The sequence below is a fragment of the Varroa destructor genome, unplaced genomic scaffold (genome assembly GCF_002443255.2).
Source record: "Varroa destructor unplaced genomic scaffold, Vdes_3.0 BEIS01000001.1, whole genome shotgun sequence".
Taxonomy (NCBI): domain Eukaryota; kingdom Metazoa; phylum Arthropoda; class Arachnida; order Mesostigmata; family Varroidae; genus Varroa; species Varroa destructor.
Window position 1 is genome coordinate 49,735,686 of NW_019211454.1, and position 12,926 is coordinate 49,748,611.

Sequence of the window (12,926 nt, forward strand, 5' to 3'; positions counted from 1 at the left end):
CAGGCACGAGAGAATCTATCGACGAACCCTAAGGAGATAGTATATAGCCAGCTTTTTTTTTTTATCTCGATAACTTTGCTAAAACGAAGAAAACGTTATTCGAATATGTACGCATCATATTCTATGTTACCATTGTCGACCATTATTTCTATTTTACATTTAATAACGCAAATAGCTAATGCCCCCGCTAGTTCTGCTGCTGATGCAGAGGGCTATTAACATTAGCGTATGACTTTGGCACAGTAGTATCATCATTGCTAAAATTACTAACAACTTTTACTATTCACCACAATCCACATATACATACATACATACATGATGCAGCCAGCCGGCTATGCGCATTGCACGACGCGGAAATAGGGGCGTTCGCTTAATGCACGTAATGTACGCGCGTGTTCTTTCGCGCCACAGTTGCGGTTCGCGTTGTTGTCAATGATGATACTGATTATGATGCTGATGATTATCGTGACGCTCGTGAGTGCAGTTCACAAGAAGGGACGTCACAAAGCTCAGATAGAAAAGGTCGTTTATTGCTAACGAAAAATGTTCGACAGTAGACAGACGAAAGCCGACCTGCTACCCGGCGGCCATCGGCGGCTTTCATTGATGAAGATGATGACGCCGAGGCTGTAGTAGAAGCGTTCGTGAGCCGCTAGATTTCGTATGTGATGAATACGCCTGAATTTGTGATACTGCCACTCACCGTGTGAGCAATAGTAATAACAGCGGTAAGCGGGTTATTTCACGAATCAATCGATTTGTACATCATCATTGTAGTCATCATTATAACAACAAAAAAAAAACTAGTAATTTTCGCATAATCGTATTTGTACCGGGCGATGGCTTCCATTTTTTCATTTAAGAGTAGTAGCTGGACAGCAGGAGCTAACCATAAAGTCGCATAGTACTAGAAGCGGCTCAAAAAACATCCTGTCATGCTAACAGAAACCGTTACAGCTAATTATATAATTTCATCCCCATACGTAGCTAAAAAACGTTCCGGCGTTGGCTTAGCCGACGACAACAAATTCTGCCAGTATCTAAACAGCAACATCAATAGGGATTTCGAATAATGTAGGGAACTGCAGCAAACGCATTTATTGATGCTATTACCACCGACATGTTTTGTCAGGCCTCCCTGTCGTACCCCACCATGATGCATTCGGATAATCCTGTGCGCTACCGAATAAGCTACGAATTAATGGTCCTCCTTAGATTGTCTTTTCCCTTTCGACCATTTTTTTTTATAGGATACACATAGCCTCGCCATATGAAGGAAGCGAAGTGGCTGACTTGCATCGAAGATCGACTCAACACGTGTACAAATTCACTATCTTGGCAGTGAATCTGTCACAAGAGCTTAGCAGCATCGATCGAATGGCAACTGCCACAGAGGTAATTTTGTTTGCTAGTTGCATGGGCCTTTTACTATTACATTCTGTGTTTCTCGTACGCGCGTGTATGGCTGTCGTATAATTAGTGTAGCCGGCGTAACGAAAAATAGACGAGTTTGTTGCATGCGACGTCAGAACGATCTTTTACTTATGTTTGTATGCGTATAAACTAGTGGTCTCACGACGTTGTTGCTGGGGCGTTCGTTTCAAGACCGCGAGCTCTTCCGCTGAAAACCGTCAGGCCTACTGCGGAGCAAGCGGCCACTATAGATCAGCAGAGATTCTGCTGTAGCCGGACGCCTGCACACCAAATCGAGGAAGGCGTATTTTGCATTCGTCCGCCGTCACACAGCCCAGCACGCTCTCACGGAAATGCGGCTGGTCCAAGCGGTTGCCTTCCGACGCACCTATGGAGGATCGCACGCTGCCTGGACATAGCAATTAACACATTACATAAGCATCACCATATCAACACGGTTGTAGACATAGTTTACTGGTACGTACCTATCGGGCGCGTATGTATGCATGCGATGGTATAAAAATTTAAAGCCACTTTTCCATGTAAAAAGTATTCGCCTTAATATTGACGTAGCCATGCTATTGGAACGCTGAACCCTTCTAGGGCGCAACAACGACGGCGGCAATGACACCGAAAGAAAAAAACCAAATAAAAAAAGGAACTAATGATTCCTAATTCAAAAAACGTGGACATCATCTGCGTATAGCATTCAACGTGTCAGATCACTATGGTTAGCTAAATAATGCTATTTCAATCAATCTTCTGTGTCCAGTAATGATGTATTCGGCAGTTGCTGTTTTCTGGTTAGCTAAGGTTTGAGGAGAACTGAATGATCAATCTGGGTGCGATTAAGCGTTTCATCGATAGTAGCTGAAAGGCTACTGGAGGCTATACATGTGCAGTGAAAACCGTTTGAAAGTAAGATAAAGACATATACATCTATATCAATCCGCTTCACCCGTAAAAAACGACCTACAATTATATGATTGATTAGACAGATAATAAGAAATCTTTCTGTTTATTAAACGTTTTTCGATAAAGCCATAGCCCATTTTAGATTGTTGAGACAAAGACCAAGCTAACCATTGGCTATAACAGTTCTGGCATCGATGAAGATTACATCAAAATGAAGATCCATTTTGCAAAGCAACATGCCGGTATTAGTACGACAAACTGTAACGTAAACGATGAACGAAAGTAATAACTATCTCGAGTGTTACAATTAAGCAGCAGAAATGATCCCTTGAAAAAGTACAAAGAAAAGTGTCACGAGACATCGTATCGAAATTAAGTTAATAGAAATAGAGCACCGAATGCATAAAACCATTGTTTAACTACACGGTTGTCCAACCAGTTCCGCCAATTGAGCACGTGAGATATGAATTAAATAGCGACCTTTACGTCACCGTTTACAAGTTCAAAGAGGACGAGTAGCCACGAATTAATTCGAAACGAAGAGCAGACGCCACAGAATTTTTCGAACTAGTTCTAGAGCGTCGTGGCTCGTTGTCGCTTATCGTCGATTTGACATTGCCGAAACGGGTAGTGTATAATTAACTTTGAGCACGCAATACGATATCGTAATAAAAATTGCAGCATTTAAAAATCTAACTGAAATTGGGATTTATTTAACGCTGTGTGACGCTGGCCAACAGAACAAAGAGGCTATTACGCTGTGCTTACTATTATTGCTATCGATGTTTTTATTATTATTATTATTATCACAGTTATTCCGTTACGATTGGTGGGTAATGAGGGGCTAAAAAAGAAAATTATATAGATAATGCTTTGGGTGATTTTTGTTTTGCCTTTTGACTTTTTTTGTCTTTCGAGGCGTAATTCTGTTGCTGTATAACCCATAGCCGTCGGACTGGTAGTGCTTCGACAGTGATTCTACAAATTGAGCGTTTATGTTCTCGGAGCGATGCCAATAGTTTGGCCAGCGTCCACAAGCGACACAGCCGCACGTAGGAGTCGCTTGACAGCGGGTTCGACAAATAGTGAATAATGCTAACAAAAAGATCAAGATTGATATTTAAGCGCACTCTGCTACACCTCGACCGTTCGACTACCCGCATCATCGATCCTTAGTCAGTCAATTATTCGATTGATGTGTTAAGTAGCTAACCTTAGCGACGCCACAGGGGCAAGGATATTGTAAAAATCAACGAATCGATCAATGACTTAAACAAACAGTTTTGCCTATCTCGTTACGGCCGTTTGTCACTTGTCAGTGAGCGCAAAGGCACTTCCACCAACAACGAATTCGAAAAAAAAAAGTTTTATGAAATTTCAATAGATTCGTATGCGCCTTGTGTCTAAGCACTGTTTGTTTACGCAGGTGATATTACTATAGACAAAAAAAAAAAAAAAAAGATAATCTGAATTAAAGGTTAAGTCTTGCACTCGTCCACTTTTCAAAGGAAAAGCGTGGATTTATATCAAACAAAAAAAACCTTTCTTTGATCAACGGAAGGAACGCTATTGTTTAACGGTAATTTTAGCGAAGTTCGACTCTGACCTGTTCACCAAAATTCGCGCTTGTTTTTCTGTGGTAATCGCACGAATACTCAGGGACAACCCACAAGAGTCTCGCAGCCCGTGAACCCAGTCGTCGGATTTCCTCCACGTTTCTATTCACTAACGAGGCTATTCATTAAAATTATTTTGTCTACTAGTTTTCCTTTTCGTTACTACTTTTTGCCGTTTATATCTTTATTTGCGGTAATCTTGCATCAAATGCGAGCCGTCGCACACCGGGCTACCTGCTGCCGATGGTACCAGTGCAGAAAATAAACAGAGACCCGACATCTTTATCAAGAGATACAGAAAAGCGCATGTGAGCACGAAGCTCATAAAGAACACTTATTAACAATCAGACATTTTGTCATACCTTAACAACGTGAATATCTCAATGGCTCAAGGGTCTTTAGCATACTGTCGTACATATTACAAAAAATACAGCAGATTAAAGGAAAAAAACATTCGTGTCGCTAATTGAAGGGGTCAGCTCAACGTATCTTTACGTGCGTGCATTATTTAAATGCAGCGGATGCGGTTGTACTTACTCAGTTACATCAAACGAACACAAAAACGCTATTAACAATACAAAAATGCTATTTTCAACAGTATCAACTATTCATGGCATTAAAAATTGCCCAGCGGCTCCACACGTAAACATCTTATCGGTTTAGATAACTGTACGCATTTATATGGCCAAGGAGCGATTCTCTAGTAACTTTTTACCGACCGAAGAATGTTCTGATTGTGGGAATGCATTAATTACGTGCCACTTCGAACGTGAGAGGTTAGCTATGGTCATGCTACTGATAAAAAGCATAAACGCAACTTAATGTTTACGGTTTGATTGTAAAAAGTCTGTCGCACGATAATTCAACTGTGTTAGCGGATATCGAGGATCTACCCCATGATGCGCTGACAATCCCTGAGTACAGGCTCAATACATAGAAACTCTGACGTATAGCTACAGACAAGCGGGCACAATAATGATTAGATGGGGGCGGCGGTTGTTTTTTGGCCTGTTCCCACATAAATACCACAGCCCCTCGTTGACACTGTCAATGTAGTGCTGTATGTAGGCAATGTGCAGTACGGGCACCCATAGCATCGGCTGGCAGTCTATGCAGACTATGTCAATACGATATGGAATAGAATATAGAAGCCGTAGGATAGCTAGAGCTCTCTATTATATCAGGTGACCGAACCGACTTATGACTTCCATGTTTGTCCTTAATAGATCAAAGCAGAAACAACAGATCCACCGGCCGTAACCACGTCAGCACCAGGGCAATCAGTATAAGCAGTCAATGTGCACAGAACTTATGCAACGATTCATATGCTCAAGGGCAAGGTTTCTTTTCGTCTAACATTCGCTATGCCGTTGCTCGTTGGCTTGTAGGGTGGCATTTACGGCCTGAATAGGACAGAGCAACCGTCAAGCAAAATCTGCAGCGCACGTAAGGAGGGGCGACTTCACACTTCGGTGAACATGAACAATGATTCAACAGCATGAGTCACATCAGATCTCAGTGTATAAATGATATGCATGTCCATATACGTCGTGGATTTTACTTTGATGACTGCAGTTCTTTTATGTGATTTGTACTCTTGCCTGGCGTTTCGCTTATAGTTAGTGTCTTGCTAGTTGGGGGACCTGTATTTGCTTGCCATGAATCACAACGGTGCTGTTATAAAAGAGTGGCGAAGAAGTATACCCATGGCAACTCTAGGGATGTGAAAATATATCTATGATGCACGTTTCTATTAAAACCAATTTAGGTTTCCTTTTAATACGAATGCTGTGTTTTGTTTTTGCCACAGTTATAAGGTCAACACTTTACTGATAGTGTACTTCCGCCGTAAGCCTGCCTTTGATCCCCACTGCATGTTATAATATGAATGTTTAAGCGTTGTTTATTGCGGGAACTGGCAATTCGTTTTCTATGAGTTTCACTCTCTTCCATTCTCATCAGAATAGTATCAGAAACCGATGGTAGAGTTTGGACTTGGCGGCCAAACACGCCGACGATAAGCGAACAACGCCAGCGTTGTACAGGACGCAGAACAGTGAACAAAAACAAGGTTACAATTGAAAATATACTTTAGGTATAATGAAGAAAGTAAGCAGGTTGTTACGACGGAGTTCTCTCATAACCTGGATGACAGCCTTCTTCTCGGCTACTGATTCAATTCGGCCTTCATTTCGATGGACTCATTTGTGCGCTCCGGCTGCTACAACTACTACGACCACTTCACGTTAATGGTCATACCAACTTCGCGTCCAATACTACCGTAGCCTGCAAGTCTATGGACACACTGTCCGATCTATGAAAATGCGGGAATTCCGTGGGAGTAGATGATATTTCTGGGAGACTAGCTCGTTTTTCATTTTCATCGCTCTATTATGAACAGAACTGGCAAGCGTGCTATATTCGTCGGATTTTCTTGACGGCAGTCATTTTTATAGCAAATAGCAGAAAATGACTGACGATTCTGAGTGGTTACTCACAGCTAGTCCCAGAGCCAGTACAACGAGAAATCTAGCTTGTAACTGCATATGTAGATGTTAGATTCCATAGTAGATCAACCCACATGGTAGCATCGTATCATATCCTGATATGGGGCGATGTGCAGTAGATATTTTCGTTCGACCATAGCAACCGATCAGACTTATGTGGACTCGACAAATACATGCTTGCGACGATCAGTCATTCTCAGGCTGTAGTTTAAATAGATATATTAGTTCTCATCTTAGAACTGCGCTAGATTAGAATAGTAGTTGGTCAGGCAGCAGCCGGGAGCCTTGCCACGCACCTGTTTTTCTATGAAATACTCTATGTTACTTTAGGTAGAGGTAGCATTGAATAGCGCCCAGCTATTCTTTAGTAGTTATAATATAATAGCGTTTTCGCAATAAAATGTAAAAGCAATTTTTATGTAACACACCTTAAGTGTACTTGCGGAGGCGACACCATTTGCAGACAAATAAACGCTTGTGCGGTTGATAATATGTTAGCGCGGACGGTGGTGTTGGTCATTGCCTTAATGTTTTTAAATGATGTCCTGACGTTACAACGTAAATAATAAAAACAAGGTTGCTAATTTTTATTTACAACTGACGGGGTACGCATGGGATCCACGTGCTATGCCAATGTTCTTTTCATACTTGCTAATTAAATTGATTAAATTGAAAAGTAAAAGTTATCAGTGCAACAAAGAAAGAAAGAAACCTCGTCTCGTTCCTAGGTCTTGTTTCCTCGAGAGTAGACTGAGTGTTTTGGTTTTAGCTCAAGGGGAAAATGGGCCAAATCGATCATCGCTGGATCGAGACTCAACTGTCGCAGTCTCCCGATTAAGGTTGGTCGCCACCACTGCTACACAATGGAGTACCCATCTGACTTGCGGTTACAGCAGCTAAACCCCGCATTTTATTATTTATCACGCCATCGTAATCAGTCTGATAAAGCGTCTTTTAATAATAATAATGATTTCCACAATGAACCGTTGTGCTGCTAATTCAAATTGAGCTTTACCCTGAAATCGAAATAATAAGGTAACGTTGTACAGTTTCGACTTACGTACGCGCTAAAAGTTATAAATAGAACCAATCGAGGTCAACCGTTGGAACGTGGAGCCTTATAGAATTTTCACGTATCTATTCCGCTTCGTTCGTAGAGATACAATCGGCAAAAAATCAAAACATTGGACAGCGAGGTCTCTCATCCGTAATATCCGCAATGGCGAAACGCAGTTTACATCAAACAAAATAATATGTTCAATCAGTAGATAGGAACAAGAAAATAGGATACTATACAATTTTGTATAAATACAGAGGGATAAAAACGTTTCCAGGAAGTTTATGTATCCTATCAGATTTGAGGAACGAGCTGATATGACATGAAACGGATGACCGTTTGTCATTTTGACAGAATGCCAATGGTAAACAACCAGTGGCATGCCAAAGTTTGTAGCGGCCCATGAGTTCGAGCCTGCACATACTATAGATCGAACTGTTGGTTTAACTTACCTTGGGCATCGGCGGTGCTCGGATGCACTGTTCCATCTTGACAGATTCGTACGTCCTTGAGGTTCTCGACGAGGAATACTCCTGGAAGCGCGGCGGACGAACCGTTCTGGTTAGCCGAGCCCTTAGGTCGCTTGGTACGGACACCGCCTTCACTTGCGTACGCTGTCGTACCGCGATGTTCAATCCACAGTCGCTGCAGTGTTTTGCATGCCTGAAACGCCAACGCCCAAGCGTGCTCTTCACTCATTGGCGCGCCGAAGGCGTCGAGGATTTCGAATAGAGAAACAAATCCCTCCGCTATGACGGCCGGTGTCTGCTGTTCGGCAGGCATACCCATGGCGATGTCAGTGATCGTAACGTTTCTCTAGCGCTCAGCTAAACGCTAGCACAGACAGGATTAACAAGACACTCTTATGCCCACTTCAATATGGTTAGCACAATAAGTTAATGCGATGCTGAATTCTACCTTGTGAAGTATCCAAAAGCACAACTTTAGGTAATGTAGATCAGGCAGCTAGCCTATCAAAGCGTCGGCGTATGTCGTACTGTATGATAGCTGCGATTGCTCTTTCGGGTAAAGCTCAGTCGAGAGTGGAGTTTTTGCGCACGACGGCAACAGTGACGGCGGCCGCGATGGCGCACAATCAGTGATCAAGGTGCCAGGCGAAATAAATTATATATACAATAGCCACCGCACAAACACATACACGCACACACACCCATACACACATACACATGCACGCACGCACGCACGCACACACACACACACAACACACACACACACCACACACACACAACACACAACACACACACACACACACACACACACACACACACACACACACACACACACACACACACACACACACACACACACACACACACACACTCACACAATCACTTCTAACCGCAGCAGGAGCAGCAACGGTCTACAGTTAAACAGGCCAAAGCAAATCAAAGGCGAACGAAGTAAGTTGTCGCTGTCATACGATGGCAGCAGCAGCAGCAACAACAACAACAGTAGTAGCATTAATTAATTAACATCAGTGGCGCTAAAAGATCTTTTGCTCGAGAAGTATGAAGAAATGACCGACAAAAACGACATTCAATAACTGGCTCTCTGAGGGCGTTCTAAAGTTATCGAAAGCAACAGTGCTCTCTCAGCCAGACCGCATTCCTGTCCGTGTCTTTGAATGAACGAATTAGCTTATTGAATCGGGACCAGTCGAATCGAAGCCTAGGTATTATCGAGAGCTAAAACGGAGAGCTCTAAGAGTCAGAGCCATCCTCTGGAGCCGCGGTGCGGGCCCCGACTGGGTTGACCTGTCACCTCTCGTCAGCTGACCCTAACCTCATGACAGCAGCAATATCTCAGAGGCGACGCTAGCAGAAGCAGCACGGAACTTCGTTGTAGGACATCTTAATAACAACAATGTGTCAGCGAGCTCGAATGTAACGACGACGACGACGACGACGACGACAACGACAACGCCGACGACCACACGCAAACGCCGCATAGAGCGAAACGGTGATATCTTTGCGTCATGTCATTTTGGTAGTGAGTGCATACACCGGAGGCGGGGGTTGTCTTTCACCGCCGAATAACAGCTGACGCTAACTAGGGGTCAGCAGGAGTGGATCTAGTCAAGTAGGTCCAAACCAGCTATGTCACGTAACAAAGACCTGTTATTATTATATAGTTCTCCTGTCATCAAACACGGAGGTCATAGCGACGAAGGCGCGTCTTTCATATTCCTTTCAGCTTTTTTGTATTCCTTTATCACACGTCCGTAGCACGTTATCACTCCAGTTGTGATTCGAATTACCAAACGTCACACGTATTCCAATGGCTCGGTTTAAACGGCAGGGAGTAAAGAAGGAGGCACAGATGTTGCTCGTTATTTGTTCACTGTAATCCTTCTACATCACATCGACATAGATAGCATCCGAATACAATATCATATCGATCACTGAGTAATATCCGCGCTGAGACAAGAGCTGTCACTGTTCGTTTATCCTGTCACAGCTGCTGTTATTCGAGTGGCAATTACTAGATTGCAAACAGATAGTTCTAAACGAAACAGAAGAAATTCACCACAAATTCGAACGTTACTGAGACACAACCTGATAATCCATCTGTAGTGAGCCACTTCAAACTGCAATTCGATACACATATAATTATTAATTATTGGTATTAAGTAAGACGAAACTAAATCACTGGGTCCGCGCACGCCCAATTCTTTGTTTCGTTAATGCGCGATGGCGATTTTACTTCAGCTTCATTTGAACGGGAACTGGCGGCCACTTGGTGCCTTTCAGCGCAACCTGAAGAGCGCCGTATGGAGTGGGAAGAAGTATTTTGGGAAAGTGAGTTGGCGGACGGGCTGGCCATGGTGGCGCCATCTACCGGCTCCGCCACCTAACCGCGGGCCCGACCCCCAGGGCCATTTCATATCGATGGCTACAAGCATCTACAGTTTGCGCGGTGCGATTTCATTGTTCGTTCTATTACTAGTACTAGTAAGATATATGCTGTATTATCATACATGAAAATTTATCAAATCTGACCAACTCAGCGACTGAGAGCACGGCCGTCAACGGTGACAGATCTGGCGGTGGCGCAGTCAAAGTCAATGGCTGGTACTCGTGGCAGTCGCAATGCATAATAACGACTCCGGCCACTAGCTGCAGTAAACGCGACAAACTCATAGATAATATTGTTGGGTTGCTTGTTGGTCGAGTTCACAGGGACAATCGCGCCCATTCTGGGTCAGTAGGTTAGGGTGGCGCGTGCTTTTTACGATGCTATACCTGCTTTAAAAGGCACTAGATCATACACAGAAACCCTTGTCGTGCAATGCCCATTGCTGCTTATGGTGCTTGTCTGTATGTATTGTTATGGCTACCATGAATGCTAATGTGGATATGCGGTACTTTCAAAGGCCAAAGATAGATATGGGAGAACAAAATGGAAAACGAAGAAAAAAAACGTTGAAAGTTATGTCATGTCGTCTGAGAGGACACGTGATCAGAGGTGTCGTCATAGCGACCTTTTGGGAAAGTGGTTAAGCGGATGGTTAGCGCCACCTGTAAAGCCTGGCGCCTCAATTTGAATCTCTTTGTGTTTGCAAAACTGTGTTCCGATACATTTATTTTCGGACGTCGCCATCAACAGTATTGGATACGATATAAACAATGTATTTGGATAAGCTATCGATGTATATGTCTTGAAAAATTCTACTATTGCGCAAATAAATATTTTTTTTATTTCATCCATCCCGTGAATACTGCTACTTCAACAAACAACCGAAGCAAAGCAATACAATTAGAAAGTTATTTTTGTTGCCAACCAGCCGAGGTTATGTTCTTTCAATTAATTAACTACGCTTTTGTGAGATTCTGGATTTCACTGAATTATTTAGTCAAAATTATAAAGTAACCGTTGGAAATCAAGGTGGGCAACTACAATTTCGCTTCAGCTTCCAAGCGAGAAAGAAAAATTATGAATGGATTAAATTTCAAGGCAATGCCCTTTGCGAACTTGAAATCCTGAACGTTAAATGTTGAAGAAGCACTGTTACCATCTTCGGCGTCATAATTACTGCTTCGGTACCATCGCTCCAAACGCGTGCAACTGCATAATAAAAGATACATAATCTGTGCACATAATTTTTAACACTTTTTAAGCCTAGGACGTCATCCTTACGGAATTTTTGATGATCGGCAAATTGAGTAGTCGGGGCACTATTTCAGCAATCCAGACTTTAGCAACTCCCGTGAAAACTTAATGGGTAATACATTTTGGCCTTACCTTAGGAGCACGTTGTGATCTAGGTTCAAACCCGGACATAGACACACTCCCTTTTACCACGCCAGCACGGCGATACCAGACGTAAAACTCGAAACATAGAGAAGGCTTAGCAACTGAATATGGAGGTGCTTTGTATAGTTCTTCACGGTTGTATGACTTATAGAGATACGTATTTTCTTGCCAAAAAGCCTACACAGTACATCAAGAATCAAAATGGAACTTGCTATAATATCATTTCACGAATAGCAGATGGGACGATTTTAAACGATATGACAGTGTGGTCAATGAACCTTACGTGCCGAACCTCGTATCGAAAGCAGGCAATGTGTGTCTATTATTCAATTCAATGATGCACGATCTATCGGCACCATGTCTTACATACATCGAATTACTATGGTCTCTTTATTAGGCATTTTAACTACAGAGGTATATCCTGATAGGTACTCGGGGAGAAATCTTAGTAGATATTAGTTCAGTGCTGGGTAACACTGATAGATGGTACAAAACGCAATTGAAATTGTTTATGCTAATTGAGCTATTCTCTTGTCGGAGTTGTTGTGTCAAGGACCGGAGGTCAAATAAAAAAGAACAAGTAGGAGTACTTTCTAGCGAACTCTGTTATCGTTCTTCTAAATTGTGACTTTTGTCACAAGCTTATCGGATGCATACCCTATGAGTAATTTCGGGCTTAATCCGTGTATTAAGTTACGAAATACGCCAATAGCTGTTGTTTTCTATGCAACCTATACCCTGAAGCAAAGTAAGGTGGATAAGAAAAAAATTCGTATGTAACCTACACCTTTAAATATCTGGCTCGTGCTTTAGAAGTGATTTTCGTAACTGTTTTAATTGTTTTTTAATGTTATTAATTGTTCTATTCAGTAGAGGTTTTCACGTATTTGTACAAAAATCACTTCAGACTACATTGGACATTAAGCCAATAGCGAAGATGAAAGTTGAAGTTGTAGACAAATCTTTAAACACTCCACTCAGTTCACAATATTATTAGGTTTATAACGCAAGCAATCAAAAAGAGAATCTTGTGAACTACTTTTACTTGCCATTACTTGTACGGTATCTATCTAGAGTTACAGTTACTACAGCAGTTACCAGCGCGTTAAACCACAAGGAACTTTAAATGAATGATAACTTTTT

At 42.4% G+C, this 12,926-nt stretch overlaps 1 protein-coding gene across 1 annotated transcript; it reads right to left on the reverse strand.

Annotated features, from left to right (window-relative positions):
* Window positions 1-333: 333 nt before the first annotated feature.
* Window positions 334-10,950, reverse strand: LOC147758764 (uncharacterized). The gene is made up of 2 exons (XM_086975680.1): window positions 9,312-10,950; window positions 334-8,342 (listed from the first exon to the last, which is right to left on the reverse strand). The coding sequence occupies exon 2, from the start codon at window positions 8,295-8,297 to the stop codon at window positions 7,932-7,934; it is 366 nt and encodes a 121-aa protein (XP_086831806.1). The 5' UTR covers window positions 8,298-8,342; window positions 9,312-10,950; the 3' UTR covers window positions 334-7,931.
* Window positions 10,951-12,926: the final 1,976 nt, after the last annotated feature.